Source organism: Chenopodium album, chromosome 23 (genome assembly GCF_948465745.1).
Source record: "Chenopodium album chromosome 23, dcCheAlbu1.1, whole genome shotgun sequence".
NCBI classification, from domain to species: Eukaryota; Viridiplantae; Streptophyta; class Magnoliopsida; order Caryophyllales; family Amaranthaceae; genus Chenopodium; species Chenopodium album.
The window spans coordinates 37,342,763-37,364,360 of record NC_137856.1 but is presented as its reverse complement, the minus strand read 5'-3'; the positions used below and the strand labels follow the sequence as shown (position 1 = coordinate 37,364,360).

General features: G+C 32.6%; 2 protein-coding genes, 1 long non-coding RNA gene, 1 other non-coding gene and 1 pseudogene across 4 annotated transcripts; 1 reads left to right on the top strand and 4 right to left on the bottom strand.

The window, feature by feature from the left end:
* Positions 1–617: 617 nt before the first annotated feature.
* LOC145609753 (uncharacterized) lies at positions 618–1,305 on the bottom strand. The gene is made up of 3 exons (XR_014106060.1): positions 1,104–1,305; positions 815–978; positions 618–679 (listed from the first exon to the last, which is right to left on the bottom strand). It is a non-coding gene; the product is annotated as an uncharacterized LOC145609753 (long non-coding RNA).
* Positions 1,306–8,196: 6,891 nt separating this feature from the next.
* LOC145607563 (transcription factor MYB17 pseudogene) lies at positions 8,197–10,450 on the top strand (annotated as a pseudogene).
* On the bottom strand, positions 9,107–9,177 carry TRNAG-GCC (transfer RNA glycine (anticodon GCC)). The gene has a single exon. It is a non-coding gene; the product is annotated as a tRNA-Gly (tRNA).
* A 258-nt stretch (positions 10,451–10,708) lies between the features above and the next one.
* LOC145608234 (remorin-like) lies at positions 10,709–13,487 on the bottom strand. The gene is made up of 5 exons (XM_081663846.1): positions 13,218–13,487; positions 11,876–11,986; positions 11,702–11,789; positions 11,314–11,395; positions 10,709–11,230 (listed from the first exon to the last, which is right to left on the bottom strand). Exons 1-5 carry the CDS (start codon positions 13,426–13,428, stop codon positions 11,036–11,038), a joined length of 687 nt encoding a protein of 228 aa, XP_081519972.1. The 5' UTR covers positions 13,429–13,487; the 3' UTR covers positions 10,709–11,035.
* A 1,213-nt stretch (positions 13,488–14,700) lies between these two features.
* Positions 14,701–18,754, bottom strand: LOC145607797 (transmembrane ascorbate ferrireductase 1-like). The gene is made up of 4 exons (XM_081663392.1): positions 18,419–18,754; positions 16,196–16,244; positions 15,883–16,082; positions 14,701–15,268 (listed from the first exon to the last, which is right to left on the bottom strand). The coding sequence occupies exons 1-4, from the start codon at positions 18,560–18,562 to the stop codon at positions 14,960–14,962; spliced, it is 702 nt and encodes a 233-aa protein (XP_081519518.1). The 5' UTR covers positions 18,563–18,754; the 3' UTR covers positions 14,701–14,959.
* Positions 18,755–21,598: the final 2,844 nt, after the last annotated feature.

Below are 21,598 nucleotides of genomic sequence, written 5' to 3'. Positions count from 1 at the left end.
TACGTACTGCATATTCATCTGCATCTCAGTTAGAAATATTAACTTTGGTATTATTTGATCATCAAGGAAGTTATATTGTGTGTTTTTAAGCTTGGACAACCTGTTTTATTGTTGTGTTGTATATTTTTCTATACTGCAGTACTATAGAGGAAAAAGAATGACTGAGAGATTTCTGCAACGTTGTGTCACGAGCACAAGACAACATAATCTGCCATTATCAAAGACGCCCACAGCAGAAGAACGACCACAACACTAATTGAAATGCCAATTGGTGTCCATTTCATCGCGATGATCTGCCACATGATGAATTGTAAGCTTTACTTTCATAACATTTTCAATCTTCAAAATTGTTCTTTAGAATTTAAGATTGTGTACCTCAAGACGCCTAGAACCCCATATTGGTGAAACAATTTGAGGTGCCATCACAACTCTTTCCATATAATCTAGTAAAAGCAATGAATACAATTTAGTTTAGCTTTTCACAAAATTCATTGAAAATATGAGTTAAACAATTGGAGAAAGAGCATTTTTTTACCTAGTTGCTTTCTATTTTCTATAACTGCAGACATGGTTTGTATTGATATACTCAACTCTTGTCCGCGATTAGCATTCAACTTCTTTAGATTAGCTTGTGTTCTTGTGTCAACATATTGTTTCCTAATGTTGATAATCACACTGTCTACATATAATCACACAAGTTATAAAAAATAAAAAATCATAAGATTTCGCGCTATAAACATCTTCAAGATAATCAAATTAAATCAACAAACAAAAGAGGAAAACAATATTAACAATACAAGAAAGAAATGCTTACCAAACTTGACAAAACTATATGGTCTAGTAATTTTATCCACAAGTTGATCGCTTTGAAATTTCTCAAACTCCTGTCTCAAATCCTCAAGGTAATGAAAGGCTAGTGTTCTCGGATATGAAGAATCACACAATGTGATGAAGCAAACACCACAAGCTACCAAACAACTTATAATGATCATTAGAAAAACCATGTTAGCAATACAAATTCGCGTAAATTAAATCAAAACTTAGAGGGGCACTTGCTAGGGCGCGGGGGAAGGGGAAGGGGAAGAGCTAGAGGGATATTATACTTGAAAGAATGTTGATGATCGAGGCGAATGGTCATCTTTGGATTAGGTGCTAAAGAACCTCTTGAGATTTCTTTGAGAATGAATTCAGCTTGTTGCTTGTAGTATGGTATGTTGTTGTAATCTTCATTAGCATACCTTAGACCTTGTGACATTGGCATGCCATCTCTAATCCTTCCAATTATTGTTAGCTTAACCATTTAATTCTGTTCTATGATTATGCTTTAATTTAAGATTGCTTTAATTTTGAGATTATTACAAACTAAAGATAATTAGAGCATACTAGGGGGAAAATGGAATAAAGAGAGGTCTTTATAAAGTTTAGATAACTTGGAGATCAAGTAATACTATGTTGTGCCAATTTTTTTTCAAGAAGACTAATAAATTATAAGGATATACTTGTCCTTGATTCAATATTATATTTTTAGCCTTTGCTTTGCGTGTATGAAGTTTGCCTCACTTTTATGCTTTTAGCATTTCTTTTACTTATTAACTTTGTCTAAATGTTACATTAAGAAGAAGGTGATTTTATTCCTTTTTATGAATGAACATCGTCCTTTTTTAATTCACATTGATGATGAGGTGAACCCACTTCTGAAAAAGCAACAATTTAGTGTTTGAGCTTTCTTGAGCATGAAGAAAAAAGAGAGAAAGATGAATGATAAATCTTTTCATCTAAAATAAGTTGTTCTTGTCTAATTTAATCAACAATATAATGAATATTTTGAAATAATGATTTGGTGTAATTATACTTTGATTGATTAATAAATTTGTGAAAAATGTGAAAATTAAATAACAAATACTTAAACTTACTCCGTTATTCCGCATTAAACTTACTCCGTTATTCCGCATTTTCTAGATACAGAAATAAAGATAGATGTCTACAATTTTTATGCCAGTATATATATTTTAAAAAATTTAATATATTAAAGTACAGAGTACATTGGGATTCCTTTCTTAAAGAAAGCTAATTATCGTCAAAAAAAAAAAAAAAAAAAAAAGAAAGCTAATTGAACAAAAATTAAAATTTTCAAAGGTTTGAAAATTCAACTTTACTATTCATGCATTGAAGATACATCTAGAGTGCTAGACAAAGTAGACATAGTAGAGTAGCACAATTTTTTTTTTATTTTATTTATTTATTTATTGATATTTTTTTTTTGGGGTCAATAGGACAATTAATTTCTTACAATAATTAATAATGTGTCACATTGGGGTTAATTATACAAAGTAGATAAAACTACTGTGCTTTTATACGAAGTAAAAAAACAAATGCTACATTTAACTTTTGTATTATTCACCTAATCAATTTTTGATATTTATTAATACTACCTCCTTTACATATTATTTGCAACGATTTGACGTAAAGTAGAGAGAGAAAATGTCTAATCGTTGCAAATAATATGTAACGGTTATAAAGCATATACCAAGTATCTTATTATTCAATTTGTTAATGAGGATGATAAGAATCTTATACGTAGTATTAAGCTCTGGACCTCATATGCATCTTGGTAGACCCATTGTTGTGACACCTTGGAACTGCTGGGTTTGACTTCCATGCTGAAGACAGTCCCTCTGTGAGTGCGGTTTCCTAACCTCCCTTTTGGAGTACTGAGTAGAATTGGGAGTATGATTGGGGTCTACCAATTCTCCCAATTGAGTCAGTAGAATTGGGAGAAATGCTGAGGTTCTGATTTCTGAAGACAGTCCCTTTGTATGCAGATGAGAAAATCCTTGTGGTAAGGTGGTGGAGCAGCAGTTTCCTGAGCTCCTCCTTTTTGTCAGACTTGCAAGAAGGTGGGCCATAATTGTAAGGCTAAGAAAGAGGACAGAAAAAGCAGAAGAAATTTTCTCAAAAAAAAAAAAAAAAAAAAAAAAAAAAAAAAAAAAAGAAGCAATGGGTTCCAAAGCAAGTTCAAGATATATAATTTTAAAATATCTATTTGTTTTATAATTTAATTATTGATAATTAAATATATATTATTGGCCAAAGTTTCCCTTTTGACATATTTGAATTTTGTTAATTTTATGTTACAAACTGTCAATTAAGTAGTGGTAGATAAGGAAACCTTAATAGGGCTAAATATAGTAAATGGGAAAATGAAGCAATGATTTTCTATAACACTTATATAGTCACATACTCACAGTAGGGGTGAGCAAAAACTGTGGGTACCCGGTATTGGAATTGGAACCGGTTAGGACCCGGTGGGTCTGGACCCGGACCCGGTTATACCGGTTCCAATTCTGGGTCCAAAATATAGGACCCGGTTATATCCGGTTCCAATTCCGGGTCCTATAATTTTGGACCCGGTACCCACTGGGTACCCGGTTATACCAGTTCCAATACCGAGTACCCGGTCTTGGACCCGGTATTACTGGGTACCCGGTCTTGGAATTGGATTTTTTAGTGCAAAATATGCTATTTCGAATGCTTGGATTTTTTTTTTACAGCCCAAATTTGTGTAAGGCCAACATATTAATGTACTCATATATCTTTTCTCAACACTAACCCTAAAATCTCACAGCCTCCATCACTTTGAATCAAATACTCTATCACTCTCTCAGATCTCACCCCTTGTCCCTTTCACTGGTCACCTTACTCGGACTTTCCATTACGCCGGCTCCGTTCAAGCTCTCAGATCTCACCCCTTCACGGCTACTCCGTTCAAGCTTCACCACTCGGATTCTCCATTGAAGCTCTCACCGTGACTGTGTTGTTGCTCATATTGTTAAAGTTTCTTCTCCTTCCAAGCTCTTTTTATAATTTTACTAAAAAATTTAACTTATTTTAGTAATTTATAATTTTATATACCGTAAATTTTCTGAAATTTGTATTAGTTTTGCATGTTTATGATAATTGTAGTTAGTTTCTCATGTTTATGAAATTTGTATTAGTTGTGCTATTTTTTTGGATTAGCTTTGCATGTTTGGGTAATTTTCTGGGTTTGTGAAGTTCTGGTATTTTCTTTCAATTGTGTTGAGTTCAAATTTATAGGTGGAGTTTGTTTAATTCGTGTTATTTTTGCTGAATTTTGTAAAATTTGTTTGTTTTTAACAGAATTTGGGAGTAGTCAATTGGTCAAATTGATGAATTTTATCTGGGATGTTGATTATTCATTGAACCCAATTGATGAACTTACAACATTATGCTAAATTGCGTAGCTTTTGTCGTTAATTGTAGTATTTGATCAAGTGGGTCAATGCTTGATTATGCTCTAATAATATTTTTCTTTTTGATGTTGAATTATGAAGAACTAGGAGGGTTATGGGTAAGCTAATGAGGGACAAGTTTGATAAGTACTATGGAGATCTTACTAAGACAAATGTCATGATGTTAGTTGCGGTTGTTTTAGATCCTCGATATAAGCTTAGGTTTGTGAAGTACTCTTTTAAGAAGCTTTTTCCTCATGACTTTGTTAAGGTGGATGTTATGTGTGACGATTTGTATGACATTCTTAGAAAGTTGTTTAACTATTATGATGCTATTGTTGCCTCTTCTCTCAAAAATGATCCTCGTGATTTTAATCATTCTAGTATGAATGTTGATGGTCAAGAAAGCTCAAAAGGACCAAATAATGAGCAAATGAAAAAGTTTTATGATGAGTTTGATGAGGAAGATGGTGGAGGAGGATGGTGGAGGAGGGGTTATTGAAAAAAGTGAGTTGGATAACTATCTTGAAGAAGTTAGGGAGAAAAGGGTTGATGGGGATATGTTTGATATTTTGCAATGGTGGAAGGAAAAAAGTGAAAAATACAAGGTGTTAGCAACAATGGCTAAGGACATTTTAGCTATTCAAGTTTCTACCGTTTCTAGTGAGTCCGCATTTAGTACATCCGGCCGAGTACTTGATCAATTTCGTAGTAGTTTGGGGCCAAAGACGGTGGAAGCTTTAGTGTGTGCTCGAGATTGGCTTAGAGCATCTAATATTTGTGTGGATATTGAGCGGTTTTTAGAGGATGTCGAGAAGTATGAAGAAGGTAGTACTACTATTTATCATCTACTTATCTGTTTTAATATTTTATTTCTCTTACTAAGTTTATTACTTATCTTGTTTACTATTTTTCAGAATTGGGTGATAGTGGTATCACACAAGTTAATGACATTATTGGAAATAATTGATATGGTATAATTTTTATATTTTATTTCTCTAATTTTGGTTGTGATTTAATATATATATAATTTTTATATATATATATACTCTTATGATTTTAATATATGTGCTTTTTTTTTACAGGGTATTTGTGAAGTGTGCTTCATGCTTGGAATCAAGAGATTTTAACTTGTAATAAAGTAGGATGTTTTATGATTTTATGGACTTTATGTCATTTTGTAAACTTGTCATTTTGATGAAGTTTGTATGGACTTTGTGGAACTTATTATCAAGACATTTTTAATTATGTAAACATTTTTCAATGTTTTTTTTTCTAAGTTCAGAGATTACAGGAAGCAGGTAGGTTATAGGAAGCAGGTTAAAATTTCAATAAAAATAGCTTGCAAAAAAAAAAAAAAAAAAAAAAAAAAAAAAAAAAATCAGTAAAAATAGCAAGGAAAATAGAAACCGGGTACCCGGATTTGAAACTGGTACCCACCGGTTCCAATACCGGGTCCAAAATTTGAGGACCCGGTATAACCGGTTCCAAGACCAGTTCCAAGTATCCAAGACCCGGTACAACCAGTTCCAATACCGGGTCCGTCAAAATCAACCGGGTACCCGGTTGTGCTCACCCCTAACTCACAGTACATATGAAGCATAACAAAAGGACAAATCAAAAATAAATTTGAGGCAAACAAAAGGATCAAAGATAGAGAGAGTTATTTGTTCCTTTTTTTTAGGTAGAGTACTATAATCGATACGTCTTTGGTACTTATTTATGATTAGTATACAAAAGATTAGTATAAGTGCAACATGCACTACCTAAGCAAAATATGTTAAAGAGGTAGTACATATATAATATAGGGTTAATGTCTTTTAAGTATTTCATTCTCTTGATTTCTTTTACAACTATATAAAAACAAAGGGGATATAGAGAAAGATCGAGGTAGCTGAGTAATAAATTAAGCTGAAAATAGTGCTGAAAAAATCACGTAAATCTAGATATTTTCATACTTTCAGGGCATTCACTAAATTTATAAATGCAGAAAAATTCAGATAATTATTTTGTCATATTATTTATAGCAATAAAAATCTTACTAGTATTAAATTTCACCTAGAACAAAATCTTACTACTTGAAGAAGACTACAAGTAGCTAAAGTTGGTCCACAAAATTTCTGAGATCTGACACACACACTCTTTGTCAAACACTAAAGACAAAGACTTCAAAAGACATTAATTCCCTTGTTCTTGTGGCCTTGTGGCAGTTGTGGGTCTACTACATATTTTTGGGATTTTTCTCATAAGAAAAAATGGAAGAAAGTACGTAGTACATGTTTTTAAATTTAACAAATAAATAAATGTGAGCAATAATCTTAAATGCAATTTAAGCTTCCCTGTAAGATTACATAATTTAAGTTTTCTTAGCTCGGCTGTCCATTGTACTGGAACTGTTCTCCATTTATACAAGTATAGGGTGTTTAATTTCGAATATTTAGCTTGTAGAAGAAGCATCAATTATATTGAGTGGTTGGACGTAGATGAAATTTGATTTCAAAATTTATAACAAAATAATGAAACATTAAAAGCTTAAAAGGGTTTGATTTGATGGTTTGGGGCACTCCTGCAGTCCTGCCACTCCATGTTATTAACATCATCGATTTTTTTTTTCCTTTTCTTTTCTTTTTTGTTAAGTTAAATAATATTGAATAGATAGAAAAAAAAAAAAACCAAAAGAATAGGGTCATAGTGGAATTTAAAATTCTAATTTCATGCATATATGTTTATGTTATGTACGTATGCAAATTCAATAAAATAACTCCATGAAGCATAAATATTCTCAACACCCCCTACAAATATTTAAATATGTACATACAGTCATATATATATATATATATGAAAAAATAAGAGGGAAAGAAAACATAAAAAAATGTGAAATATGAAATCGACAAACATAAGAAGTGTAAAACTGATTTTTTTTTTTCTTTTTTTTTTAAAAAAAAATCCTAATTTTCTTTAATTGTTAGTAATTTAAAGTTCAATTTAAATGGTTTGAATCCCATTTTTATAATTGTTAAAACCAATTTTTTAAACCAGTTAATTGTCTAAATCTCAATGTTAGGGTTGTTAACTTGTTAATTGTGTTAAATTTTTAATAAGTTGATTATTGTAGGATATGATAATTGAACGAACTATTATTAATTTATAATTTTCAATTTAATTAGTTAGGACATGTCAAATGATTCACCTAATTCAAACAAGCCCATCCCATACCAAAAAAAAAAAAAACCTAATTTTCGACAAATCCACAATTCATGTTTACAAAACTGAGAAAGATGTGTTCCTTCAAGTTTTCAATGAATGTATTATTTATTATAGCTTTCAAAGTATGATCTAATATTGTTATTGAACTATTATTGAGTTGTAAAACATTAGCTATTCACCTTTCTTTATGTTTAAGGGTGTTTTTTTTTTTTTTTTTTTTTTTTTTTTGTGTGTCAAATTACACGTTGTTTATTTGTCAACGAACCCCTAGTTAGAAATTCCTAGCTCTGTCACTGCACATACATAATTTTGTCTATAGGATTTTCCATTACATAAACAACTACATATTGCTTCCAAAAAACATTAATTTACCTTTTTTTTTCAAAAAAAAACAATGAAAAACAGAAAATTACTTGATATAGAGTTATAGACCATATAGTTGCATAAATTGTAAATAAATGACATACACTACATTAAATACATGTATGTACTAATTGGTCGGAAACCTGGATAATGCACTTAAAACTTAGACATTCACATTCATCATCATCATCATTTTCTCGAATAGTTTTATCACTCATTGATGTAAATATTTTTTATTTTTTTTATTTTTATTTATTTATTTATTTATTTTTATGTAGTGTATAGTTTACTCAACCTTTTTAGTGCTATAAATAAGAGCTGAGGTCCCCCCTTTTGTAAACACATTAACAAATGTACGTCTTAGAAAAACATTAGTATGGTAATGATAAAAAAGATCACAAAAAACTCATCTACAATAAGCTGTAAAAAATATAAGAAGAAAAAGAAGAATTATAATGAAAATAATAATAAAGGGTGTTGGTCTCCTGAAGAAGATCAAAAGCTAATTGATTTCATTCGCAACAACAATGGTCGTCCTTGTAAATGGGAGTCTCTCCCTAAGCTTGCAGGTTAGTGTATTTTTTTCTTTTCTCTCTCCCTTTTTCATATTATATTACTAGTATAATCGTGTATCTTAAGTTTGTTCTTGCTTTGATGGCGATTGTCTTGCAAAAATAGTCAAAGTAAGAACACCATTTACAGATGGTGGGAACGTGGGAGTATTGATGAATTTTTTTTACAGAAAATTTGTTAATTACTACCTTAGAAATACTCTTAAAATAAAATAGAGTAGTTCCCTACTCTTAATTCACCTTGATAGCACGGATTACTATCCAATTACACTTTCCAGTCACTTAAAGCCTATAATGAGGTCACTTATTTGATTTTCACTATCATTTGTTAATCTAATTAACCTAATTAACCCAAAAAAAATAATGTATAAAAATAACCCCATCTAATTTTACTCCACTATTAACTACTCTTACCTAACAATCAGATATCCTGTAAAAAAAAAAAAAAAAAAAAACAATCAGATAAAAGAAAAAAAAAAAAAATAGATTCCCCCTTTCTCTCACATGCACTCTTCTAATCTTCTTCTTCTTCTTCCATAGCTAAACCTAGGTAAAGTGTAAAACCCAGAGTTCTTCTTCTCCGCAGTAAGTTCTGAATGGTTTAATGCAATTGGATTCTAATAAATTGCGACAATTAATAAAGTTTTTGGCGATATATGCAACACATCTGTCTTGAGTTGAGGCAAAAATGGGGAAGAATTATTAAAAACAGCATGCACCAGCCGGGAATCGAACCCGGGTCTGTACCGTGGCAGGGTACTATTCTACCACTAGACCACTGGTGCTTCTTGTGTATTAGGCCTAAAATAAAAAATAACATGTATATTGATATTACATTGTTTAACCATCATGGGCTCAATCCAAGTATCCAACCCAAAAGTTGTTCAATCAAGCTCAGTAAAGTTATTTTTACCTCAATAAATCCAACAAGGTGAAATAAAATTGATTTTCATTCATTCATGTAGTATTATGTGATATGCATTTACTAAAGTGTAATGTGTAACATTGTTTGTTATGTATTAGGCATACATCGATGTGGAAAGAGTTGTCGTCTTCGTTGGGCAAACTATCTAAGGCCCGAGATAAAACACGAACCTTTCTCCGAGCACGAAAACAAGATTCTTATACAACTTCATGGTCTTCTTGGCAATAGGTATCATATTGTTGTTCAGATGTCATATATACGTGCACGACTATTGACCTTACAATAAAATCATCAATTATACATTTAGACTACTTACGAGACAGACTCACACTAGAATTTGTTTTCTTCCAAACATTTCACTTTGTAATGATGGGAAATAAATCATACATTGGTAAAATAAAAGTTGATCTATATGTTTAGTCTATATAGTTTGATGTTGAGAAGGACCCACATTGGCAGAATAGAAGAAGTTAACTTATTCTATAAGAAGTATAACTTTTGGAGCAAGTGTATAAGTTTGAACATTTGGAGCATGAACATTTTTTTAACATAAGTCAAAGACTTTGACCTCGCACCTGACCGGGTTAACTTTGGATTGCAAGGTAACAAGATACATTTAGGCTATCAACTCCTTGGTTGTTAAAACAATGTTTAAGATGTATTAATTACTTAATTAGTATTCATGGCATATTTGCAGGTGGGCTGCAATAGCAGCAAAACTGCCAGGAAGAACAGACAATGATGTAAAGAATCATTGGAACACCCACTTTAAGAAATACACAACCACCAACATGTTCCCAACAGCTACACAATCTAATAACTCACATATAACCCGGCATATGGCACAATGGGAGAGTATCAGAGTGGAGACCGAGGCTCGGTTAACATATGAGTCCCTCTGCTTCCCCTTAGGATACCCTACATACAATACTGATGTCTTCCTCTCTCTGTGGAACTCTGAAGTCGGAGAGTCCTTTCGGAAGATTCCAAATTCAGGTATGACAGGCCAAGTTTGTCAGCCTGTAAGCGTGAAGAAAGAGCAGCAGGAAAGCACATACTCAGTTTCTGATGATTTAGGTGATCCTTTGGATTTAGCAATGAGCATGTTGCTAGATTCTCCAGTAAGCGAATAAGTGATTAGAACTGATTAGTGCCTGCACTGAACTTTTATTAATAGGCATGAATCGCTTGATACACGATCTTGCCAAATTTTGTCAGGGATTTTAAAGTTAGTAACAAAGATTAGAGAAAGACAGTGATCTGATGTTGTCTTTCTCTAATCTTTGTGTAATGGAACTTCATTCAGTGCTGGTTAGTTTTAGAATAAACATTAGATCATTTTGTATATGTAGATCGCGCTTCTTAAGCAGTTAGTGTGTAATGCCTATCCAAGAACTGTAAATCCTTACTGATATCAGATATTAGATGTGCTGCAAATTTGTAACAGAAAACAGGAAAATCTAAATGATATCAGACATATTTGTGGTCCAATACACACACCTTATGTACACATCAGAAATCATATCCACATACGAAAACAAACATGTAACAAATTTTTCATAAGTCTGCCCAAACTATACACCTGCTAAATAAATAAATAAACCATGGAACACTTGTACAAATAAATTAAGACCTTTCTTGTTCTTTCCTTTTCACAATCTAACTGCTTGTTTGATTCACTTCTCCCTTCTCGATATAATTTATTCACGTAATTCTCCTTAGAACAAACCAAGAATTTTCTTGGGGGGCTTTCCTGTGGTGCGATATTTAGCAGCAAGCTCTTCTGTTTTGAGAACATCCTCAGCACGTTTGGCTTCAATTGTCGCCTTCTTTTCCTCTGCTTCCTTGTGAATCATTGCCACTTTATTCTTCATTTTTTCCGCGTATTCAGCCTTCTTCTTTTCCAACTTTTCCTGCACTCATGAAATAATCCTTATCAGCTAAAGAGCCTTTTATGCACAAATTACTCAAAGAGACAAAATCAATGGCGCTATACCTCCATCTTTTTTAACTCAGCCTCAGCAGTTGCTTTCCTGCTGTTCTCCCATGCCTCTACATCAGCAATTTTCTTTTGTGCCCTGCTCAATTATTTAGTATATGAAAATGTGTCCCATGTTTTCCATCAAAGATTATCGTTCATATTTATATGCATTATTCAGACAACAAAGGCTTAAATCTATAATATGGTTCAAACTATACTAGATTTGTAACATGTAAAATCTGTGCAAGAACAACCCTAGAGAACATTCTGAGGACTGGTTCACTCAAATCTTTATTCGAAACACCATGTTTCAGTAATTCAGTCTGTCCCTCAGCAATCAATTTGAGCCATAGACACAGCAGCTAAAACAATACATTGTCACATCTATACAAAGTATTCTTACTTGTTTTCAACTTTGCACTTCTCACTTTCTTCCCATGCTTTGATCAGTGAGTTCCTCTTCTCGGTTTGAACTCTTGAAAGCTGAGCATCTGAATGCAACAATCAAAATATATGTAAAATCGCAATAACAATTACTGAACTCATCTACTATAAGACTGATGAATAAAATTGATACCTCTACCAGTTGAGCCCTCTAAAGGCTTTTCCTCTGAAGACTTCTCCTCTGCAGGCTTCTCCACAGCAGGCGTCTCTTCTTTAGGCTTTTCCTCAGAGGATTCTGTAACCTCTGTCCAACAAACACGTTAATGTCAAATTATTTACTAGAAGTCAATAACAAGTATATCATATTACAAGTTAATAACATAGCAATTGAATGAAAAAAAAAAATCACTTTTTGGTTTCATTTATATGCACACTGCTTGTTAATCTCACTAAGTACAAAATAATAATTCAGCAAATCCGCATCTCTTCTTCCCCCCTAGGATATATTTTACGCGAATTAGAAAAAAAGGCCAAGTGAACTATTAAATTCCTTAATGTAAGCTCGCTTAGATGATAAAGCCGTAAAGGAGTATACTCAAGACTTAGGTTCAAACTACACAAAATTGTCTAGTTGCCTCTTATGAACCAAAAAACAAAATATATAATGAAACCTTAAGCGTACACTAGAGCAAAAGATCCTTTTGTCACCTTCTCCTAGTCAATAAATCAATTTCAAGTAGATTATGAACTATAGGAATGAACATAAAAGTTTCCTTTTTAGGAAGATAAACTTTTTAAAGATTTAGTACCTATTTCAAGCTTGAGTACCTAGACACAAAAATAGTACAAAGTGTACTTTTCTTTTGGTAAGCTATATCATTCAAGAAGTATCAAAATTCAAGCATCACTCAACTAAGATAGTTCTAAGGACAAAAATTGGTAGCTAAATGTCAAGTTTTAATCATATCATTATATCAAGTTTATCAACCATACCACAGATTTTGAAATCGAAAAACAAATAAAATTGAAACTCCATGAAAACCTATATGCTTTATGCACAGAATAATTTGTATTGTACCATTCAAAAACATATTTCAAAACCCAAATAAAGCATAATTAAAATCTTTTATCCATGAATATTGAATATTACATACTCATCTATATAGATATCACATGATTTTCTTAAAAAGACTTGTTTATTAGTTGGTCATTTTAATCATCTCACCATCACTTTGATATCATATTGGAAATCCTATACATCAATCAAAACCATAATAATAGGTAACACCTTTCTTAAAAAAGAACAAAATCATTTGTATAAAAAATTCAAAATACAACAAGAACTCCCTTTAATCTACTCAAACCAATCACTCACACATGGACAATTTCAAGGAAATTAAAAGTTTCAAACACCCATCAAAATAACAAAAAAAATTAACAAACGATATGCACAATTACCATACAAAATATATGAAATAAAAAAAAAATATTAAAAAATTTAATTTAAAAAAAACAGAGGAATATTTATAACTAACTTTCAACAGAAACAGGGGTTTCAGGAACTTCCTCAGAGGTGGCAGTTGGAGGAGGTTGAGTTTCTTCCACAGCTTTCTCTTCAGCAACAACCACAGTTTCCTGCGCCTCTGCAACCGGCGCAGGTGATTCTTGTGGAGGAGTTTGCGGTTGCGGCGGCGCCGCAGTTTGAGTCTCCACCATCTTTGCTGTTTCCTCAGCTGTTGTTGCCATGTTTATCACTTGGTATTGATAATAATACCAAGTTTATTTTAGTTTCGTACAACAAAAACAATAAAAGCAGGAAGTAAGATAAGAGAGGTTAGAAAGAAGTTGAGGGAAGTTTTTGATAAAGACAGTAGTTTATAAAAGGGTATTTTGACAGTAGTTGTTATATTAATTAGCTGGAATGAAAACTAAGGTTGAATGATTTATTGGTGTAAGCAATCAACCAAACCCAGAAATAAATAAGCCAGAATGGCCTTTTCATTCTTTTTCTCCTCTTTTTACGTTTGTTATTATAATTAATTTTATTTTAATTACAGTATTTTCTTGTATTTGGTAAATAATATTCAATGTTTTAATGTTAATGATGATGATTAAATTGATAATAAAGTGAGATGTAAAAGCAGGTAAATTACTATATTAGTCTGTAGTTATTATGAATTTGGCTTTATAAGTTACAAAAAGGGGATATGTTGACTGCAACGATTATTTTCTATGTTTAGTGTTTATTTGATTTCCTGTTTTGGTTGTCTTTTACAAACGAAAATAAAGGGATTCCTATTTTGGAGGATACTTTTTTGTTAAATTCTAAATAAAAATAGTTATTCTTGATTGATATCTTGAACAATAAATGACTTTTTTTTTCCCACTCAACAAAGTTGTAAAATTGACTAAGGTTAAATAGATAAAAGAATACGTACGATGAATTGTACATGTAATGAAAATTAATTAATACTCGTATGAGGATGACGCGGCAGTTCCGTGTCCTTCCCATTAGAAAAATTTCCCGATTGTTTCCAATTGCTAATGCTTGATTGAATACAAATCATTGGAAGATAGACTCACCAAGCAAGCCGACAAGTTAGCCAATCATATAATACAGCCCATTGTATTAATCCTTGAATCAATTAATTATTATTTAATAAAATGTTGAGTATGATTTCATATACTCTTTATGTTCAATGATCATGATACAGCCGAGACAATCCACTCGGGACCCATGATGTGAACTGATATTTGGTGAGATAATGCTGTTTTGGCCATACTGTTGATCATAACAACAAGGGAGTATACAAGTATAGCTGTAGATGATTAGTGTTAATCATGATAATAGCTTATTATATTTCAATTTACAAAAATAAATGTATTTATCATTAGTCTTTATTTTATTTAGGATGTCAATTATACAGACAAATGAGCAAAACAATCTTTGCGTATGAAATCGAAATTTGCTTTACTAGGATTAGTAGTAATATAACAATCAATTCCAGAATCCAGATGCAAGTGTAACGAAAGTGTATTCACTGTATTTAGCAACAAAGGTTCTATTATTTTCAGTTTATAAGACCACCAACAAGATTATCACTTAAATACAAATATACTACGTAGCTGATAAGGAAAACAGAGTACATGACTATACATCAACCTCGAATAATAATACAGGGAAACAAGCATTCAGAATGGTATGATATATGATATTCTTTGTTCCTGTTTTCCCTCTCCCCTATAAGTGAATTCTAATAATAATATATCCAGATATTTAAATAGCAGAATAGCTGCTATAGTCCTCCTCTGGCGCCTGATCCTTCTGAGCATACACCGTGAGCAAAACAAACGCACCAAACAGTACAGTGGCGACGGCAGTGAAGTTGACAAGATAAGCCTCTGCACCAACTTTGTCAAGGCCTGCATTCTCAAGGAAGGTAAGCTTCTCCAGGAACCCTATTGCTGCATTTGCAATGGCTAACGAATACACAAATATCCCGAAGAGAACATGCCATGGAAGTGAATCAGCTCTCAGGGTTGAGCTCCCTCCTGGGTAGAAGAATGTTACAAATCCATATATCCACTGCAAAATTTGTCCCACCAGTTTGTACCATAATTAGAAGTTGAGGGTAAAATACATTAACGGGCTATTTTTAAAGATATATAACCACAAAATTCGACAACAATCCAGCAATATAGTTATACAATATTTGTACAGTTCTATGCTGGTTAATTGTAAAAGAAACCGTCTTCAGAATTCATTTTGACAAAAAGGTTAGTCAGACATCAGTAAACAGCTCTCTCTTGTTGGGCTGAAATCGTGTGACTGTCACTTACCAACAGAACTTACTGAAGATCACATAATGTGCAGGACTGAAGGGGAGCAGAGCAGTGATGGATAACAAGGATTAATAGTCACTATTACAAGTTTTGCCCCAGTGGTTTATGTGTTGCCAATTCTCAATCACACTAATTTAAGTTCATTGGCATCCCAAATCCCTCTCGGTCACTAAGTTCTGAAATCATCCAATTAGTAGCTATCAAGAATTCACATTTTCCATCCATGAGTCATAAGCTCGGTATTTTTCCACTGTTTATTGCTCAAGACTCATGAGGTTACAGAGTTACAGTATTTCCTGAATCATAAGTTTGACATTTGCATCCTATAATGAATTTTTGTAAGGTATAAGAGTTTACCTGAAGGCCATAGAGGACAATGATGCCGATCCCAAGCCATGAGTGCAAGCTGTACAAGTTCAGGATTGAACTCTCGTTATGGAATTTGAATGCAGCCCATATACCAACAATACCAAGAATTAGAGCAACAGCATGAAGCACTAGATGAATCACTTTCTGCACTTCTTTCTTGAAGGGCAGAGATTTGTAGCTTACAATTGCTGCAATTGAATTGTAATTAGTATGCTACAAAGACAACCTGAATTTTTAGTTAAATTAAAGATGGATACTAATTGCAATATGTTAAAGATTAATTGTTTGTCTGATTTATTACCTTCACCTCCAAGTATTATGAAACCAATCAGCATCAAAACAGGATGAATCTGTCAAAAGAAATAGTTGATGGTAAGTGCTCAGTGCAAATCCAGACTCTCAACAAATCCCATCAAAAAAACAACATTGCTGATAATAAAACCATCACCATATAGGCACATAGGGTTACATCAGAGCTACCTTGGTAAATGAAATGGTTCGTGTGATGATATTGCCTGACTAGCTTTATTTTGTAGTTTGGGAGGATTAGTCATTTAAGTAGTACAGAATTATATGCTTATTAAGTGTTTTTTTAAGGACAGTATTGCTTATTAAGTTATAAAGCAAAAGAAGGAAAGACAAGATCATCTCAGAGAAGTTACCATGAAATTCAACCAGTTATAGCCTAGATGTCCTGTAACAATGCAAGCTACCTTCCAAGTTTAATGCAGATGTTCTAAATCACAGAAAGACACATTCCTAATGTAGTTGATCATTCTAATGTAGTTGTTTACTTTCTGTAAGCTAGCATTGCATTATGTTAACTTATTACCTAAAACCTTGATGTTCGGAGGTCTCATAGCCCATTCATAGAGACAACCAACTGATTTATCTGATAATGTTTGAAAGAGATGGAAGATGAAACGGTGAAACCTATAGAAGCACTAGTCCAGTAAACATAGTTCAAGTATAATCCAGTAAATATGCAATTCAAGTATAAATGAAGGGGAATTAGTTCAAATTGACTTGCACACTTCACTTCACTTGACCTATCATACAAAAATATTCATACCTCACACCGTGACTAGCTAACTCCTAGAACCACTAACTAATGATACATGGGAATACTCTTTCAAACTGTTCTGGAAACTTGATATATCAAGGCAACCTCTTCTTTTTAATTACCAGCAAGTTACCTTCCTTCTCAGGGATCTTTAAAGTCCAAACATCACCTTTTAATAGAATACATTACATTTTTTAAGTAAACCTTATCTAACTCTAATGGTGTCGGTTAACAAACATTGTAAAGAAAAGCTTCAGTGTCAATCACAAGCTGCCAAATCGAATAAAACACACATCAGAAAAGCAAGAGTAAATTATTAAAAAAATTGTTTTCAGACTTTTCACTGATAAAAAAAACCATGTTTAACACGTTCCACATGAATCAGACAGAAAGGGCTAAGGAGGTCCAGCTCACCACAATCTATTCTCAAGTACCCAATCACAGTCAACTGCAAGATAAGTATTCTAACCCATTTCCACAAAGAGACAAATTACCTCATCTTAGACTTACATTGAAACTAACAATCTGCGTTAGTAAGAAGTTTGATATTTCATAGCATATATGCAAATTCAATATATTGAGTATATATTTTCCTTGCATATAAATCATGGTTTGGAAGTTTTGAAGACTTATAACGGACGATTTAAGAATCTTGAAGCTGAAAGGGGAGCATTTGAGTTAATTGAGAGTACTATCTGAAGTTTAACCTTGGAATTACTCGTACTAGTAACATTTTTCATCAAGGATGTTCAAGGAATAACTTTGCCTTTTTTTTTTTTTTTTTTTTTTTTTTTGGCTCAAGCAAGCCAAAAAAATAGAAACAAAAGTCTTGGTTACACCATATCAAATTCAACAAAGGTAAAGAGACTTATATCATCTAGACGACTAGACACATTCTTCCAATTTCCAAATAACTACTCTTTATCATTTGTTAAAGACTTTATCATCTAGACACTAAAGCTAATGGGCTTCCAACTGCTCACATACTAATAAATATAGAAAGTCAAAAACATGTGCAAAATTGATTGTCACATACACACCTATCTCAGACCTAAACCAACCAAAAGTCCAAAAGTATCATCTTCTGAGAGATACAAGCAGACAATAGGATACTGTGATCTAGCATACCCTCCAATTACACAGCATCCCATTAGTTCTTATAGCTGATTCAAAAAATAAACTTATACGACGTAGAATTATTGCGATATTGGTGGATTCTTAAATTTTATTTATTTATTTATTTATTATATTTTTTTTTTTTGGTGTTCCCACCAAATTGGGATTTGGGAACTACAATCATTGATTAAATTTCAATTTCAGTAAAATAAAATCATCTGTCACATTCTTGGGACAATTAAAAATGTAAAATGGCACTAATAATATAAAGAAAAAAGAGAAAGTAAAAAAAAAAAAAAAAAAAGGCAAGATCAAATATGAGGGAATGGTAGTTAGGGAACATACGTTGAAGATGAGGCTTTTATTGGTAGCTACCCAGGCCAAACCACCTCGGAAGTGGATGCACCAAACCAAAACCATTACTGCGCATGCTACCGCTAGCGTGTGCACCACAAACGTCAACGGAGTTGCCTTTACCACAACAGCCATCCTTCGCCTTTCTTTCTCTCTCTAGATTATCTCTGATCTCTTTATGTAACGCCAAAGTTCGTTGTATTCCAAAATGAAACAAAAACTAAAAGTCGTTATATTTGGTAGCTAAAGTATGGTTTTTATCTTCTTCTATCGAAGGAAATTTCGACTTTTATTTATCTTTGGCAACTTGCGATATTAGCCGTCAGATTAAGACTCTAGATACCTGTATATAGAAAAAGGATAATGTGGAGAAAAAAATACTGAATTGGATAACGTGGAAGGACCTACAAGTGTAAATTCAAGGTTAGGTCCTGAAGATCCTATTGGTTTCGGGCCCACATGGTCTAGAATTCGTGTGTCTTTCACGGACTACCGCCCACTTCAGTCTACATAAGCAGATATGAATGGAGTTATGTGTTCATTTCAGCATCACTAGATTTATGCGATTCCTGAAATGTAATGTGTGAAAATTTTCAGCTCTAGAAATACATGTTTTGTTAATTAGATTGTCAATTATAAAGGGAGAGATAATATAAACAAAAAATTGTAAGAGCAACATAGTCAAACATGCAAGAAATAATAAACATACTATCCAATTCACCTAAAAGGCTAAAATCAAGTACTCATAGTATACATTGAACCTTATATTTCGTATCTTTACGCAGATAACTACACGAGATAAGTATTTGTTAGCCTCCACCTCACCTTAGACCTATATTTGTTTCCTAAACTAAGACTTTACTAGCTGAAAAGGACGTGAAAAAAAATTAAATCCCGTTATCCCACCATTACATATGTACGTAAATAGGTATACGTAAAAGGAATTTGGAGGATGTCACAAAGGCCACTAAACATCACATTAATTAAAATTTTTGCTTTTATGACTTAACTAGAAAAAGGATTAATGAGTTGTACCCAGCTCTTAGAAGCTGTGACAGTTTCCCTCAGATTGAAGTCATTGCTCAGTATTGTAATAATTTAATGTACGTGCCTGCCACAATCAATTGACTTCTTAGGTTCATAACAAGGTTGTTGCAATATAAACTTTTTTGGAGATATGATCTTGCTTCTGATATGTTATTTAAAAGCCAAAATATGCTTCTAACACTTACAAGTATTAAAATTTTACAAGTTCATGAGTTCACCAAAGATGCACTTTCAGCATATAATTGGACAGAAGTCACAGAACATAATGTAACAAACTTTTAACATCAATCAATCAATCAAAAGCACAAAAAAAAAAAAAAAAAAACAAAAAAAAACATACACATTTCATACATGCTCCCAAATCTATATAGACAAAGTATAAAACGATGTAAAATGAGTATTATATCAATTATGTTCACAAAGACGAGCAATCCATTCCATTCCTTAAGCATATATTCAAGCATATTGAGCTGCAGTATATCTCTATAAACTATAGTTACACTTACAGGCTTTGGACCGGTATGTGTGGATACCAGTTAGCCACGGACCGAAAAAGATACTCTACTTAACCCACTATATTGTCCCAGTAAGTCCAGTAGAGACTTTGCTTTATCCAAATAGGCCCAATTAATGAGTATGAGGCTACACCAACTCATCTCTTATCCATGCTTTAACTTTTCCAGCGAAATCTAAAGCTGGTGAAAGCATATCTTGATGCCTACTCAAAGGAGCAAGCACCAAAAGAGCCAAATGAAATCCTTCAACCTTAAGCCTAATATTAGAACAAGACCAGATTCTATTTGGAGACACTAATAGTGATTAAATGAAATTTGGAATGTTGGTTTAAAAAAAATAAGATTAATTTCCCTAGTTTGAATAGTTGGACATAAACTAAGGGAGTGATGAATAAAAAATTGGACTGATATATTACTCCTCTTCTAAAAACAACTTTTGTTTTTTATTTTTTATATTATTATTATAATTGCTTAATTGAAAGAAAAATAAATCCTAGCCCACTCATTTCCATTTTATGTTCTCAGACTTCTCTCATTCCCTCACACCTCTTTCCTTTACAATAGCAAATCAACAATTACGATCCTCTTTTATGTTCAACACAATCATGTGCAACAAAGGCAAAGATGTGGCTATAGAGAAAGGCCCAACTTAATCAAACCCCATATCTTGTCATATGAATCATGTATGTAGCATAATGCAATATTAAATATAGAGGATACTAGCTTCAGCATTCCATATACTTACACTGATATTTAATTGAGTCTATCACCTCGAAATCTTCATCCCTTGTTTGTAATCAATAATATCTCGGTGACTCGTTCAGACCTCTTTCACCTCTTTGTGAGAGCAAATAAGTGACCTATTATATACAGAATTATAGATCAAGTGAGTGTCAAAAGTTATTTTCTCAGCATAGAAGGGATCCATTCCCTTGTCAACAAAACAATGAAATATATATACTTGGCTTTGCTAACAAACTTAAATTAAAAAAAAACAAATGCATGACCTTGAAAGTTGTATACATGTTCCATGACTGTCCCAATAACATAGTTTACACTTGATTATAGCTGCGTCCCCAGCAAGTTGTCAGATGCAACTATCTACTCCGTAATATTCAACAACAAACATCATCTAGTAAGTGGGGACAAACAAAAAATTACTGTTAAAAAAAAAGAGTGGCTTCTTCATTCAAATGACTCATGAATGCAACTATGCAAAGATAAAGGTTAGAAATGGGGCAATAGTGGACGAAGATATATTTTAGCCGCTAAACTAGTGGAGGTTAAACTAGTGTATGAAAAAGAAAAACTAGAAACTTTTGTATCTTCAATCACATAAACTGTAGTATGAGTACAATTCTATCCCATCATAGTTCAATGAAATAACAAAAGCTTTATTGGGAATTACAAAATTATAACCCACTTGATTAAGCTTTACATTAGACACGTATGCAGGATTAGGAAAGTCCTTAATTATAATAGCCTAAAAGAGGTCAACAATTATTACAGTACTTGTACATGGCATTATTAGTAAGTTGACTAATTGTACTCCTAATTTGTAAAGGCCATTACCATTACTGTCTGCCGCTGCACACGGAAAGAAGATTTT

Coding starts and splice junctions, on each gene's coding strand:
- LOC145608234 (XM_081663846.1), bottom strand. CDS start 13,428: ATGGCAACAACAGCTGAGGAAACAGCAAAGATGGTGGAGACTCAAACT. Junction 11,987..13,217: donor AACCCCTGTTTCTGTTGAAA/GTTAGTTATAAA, acceptor TTTGTTGGACAG/AGGTTACAGAATCCTCTGAG. Junction 11,396..11,701: donor AAGTGCAAAGTTGAAAACAA/GTAAGAATACTT, acceptor ATAATTGAGCAG/GGCACAAAAGAAAATTGCTG.
- LOC145607797 (XM_081663392.1), bottom strand. CDS start 18,562: ATGGCTGTTGTGGTAAAGGCAACTCCGTTGACGTTTGTGGTGCACACG. Junction 16,083..16,195: donor CATAATACTTGGAGGTGAAG/GTAATAAATCAG, acceptor ATTCAATTGCAG/CAATTGTAAGCTACAAATCT. Junction 15,269..15,882: donor TTGTCCTCTATGGCCTTCAG/GTAAACTCTTAT, acceptor CAAATTTTGCAG/TGGATATATGGATTTGTAAC.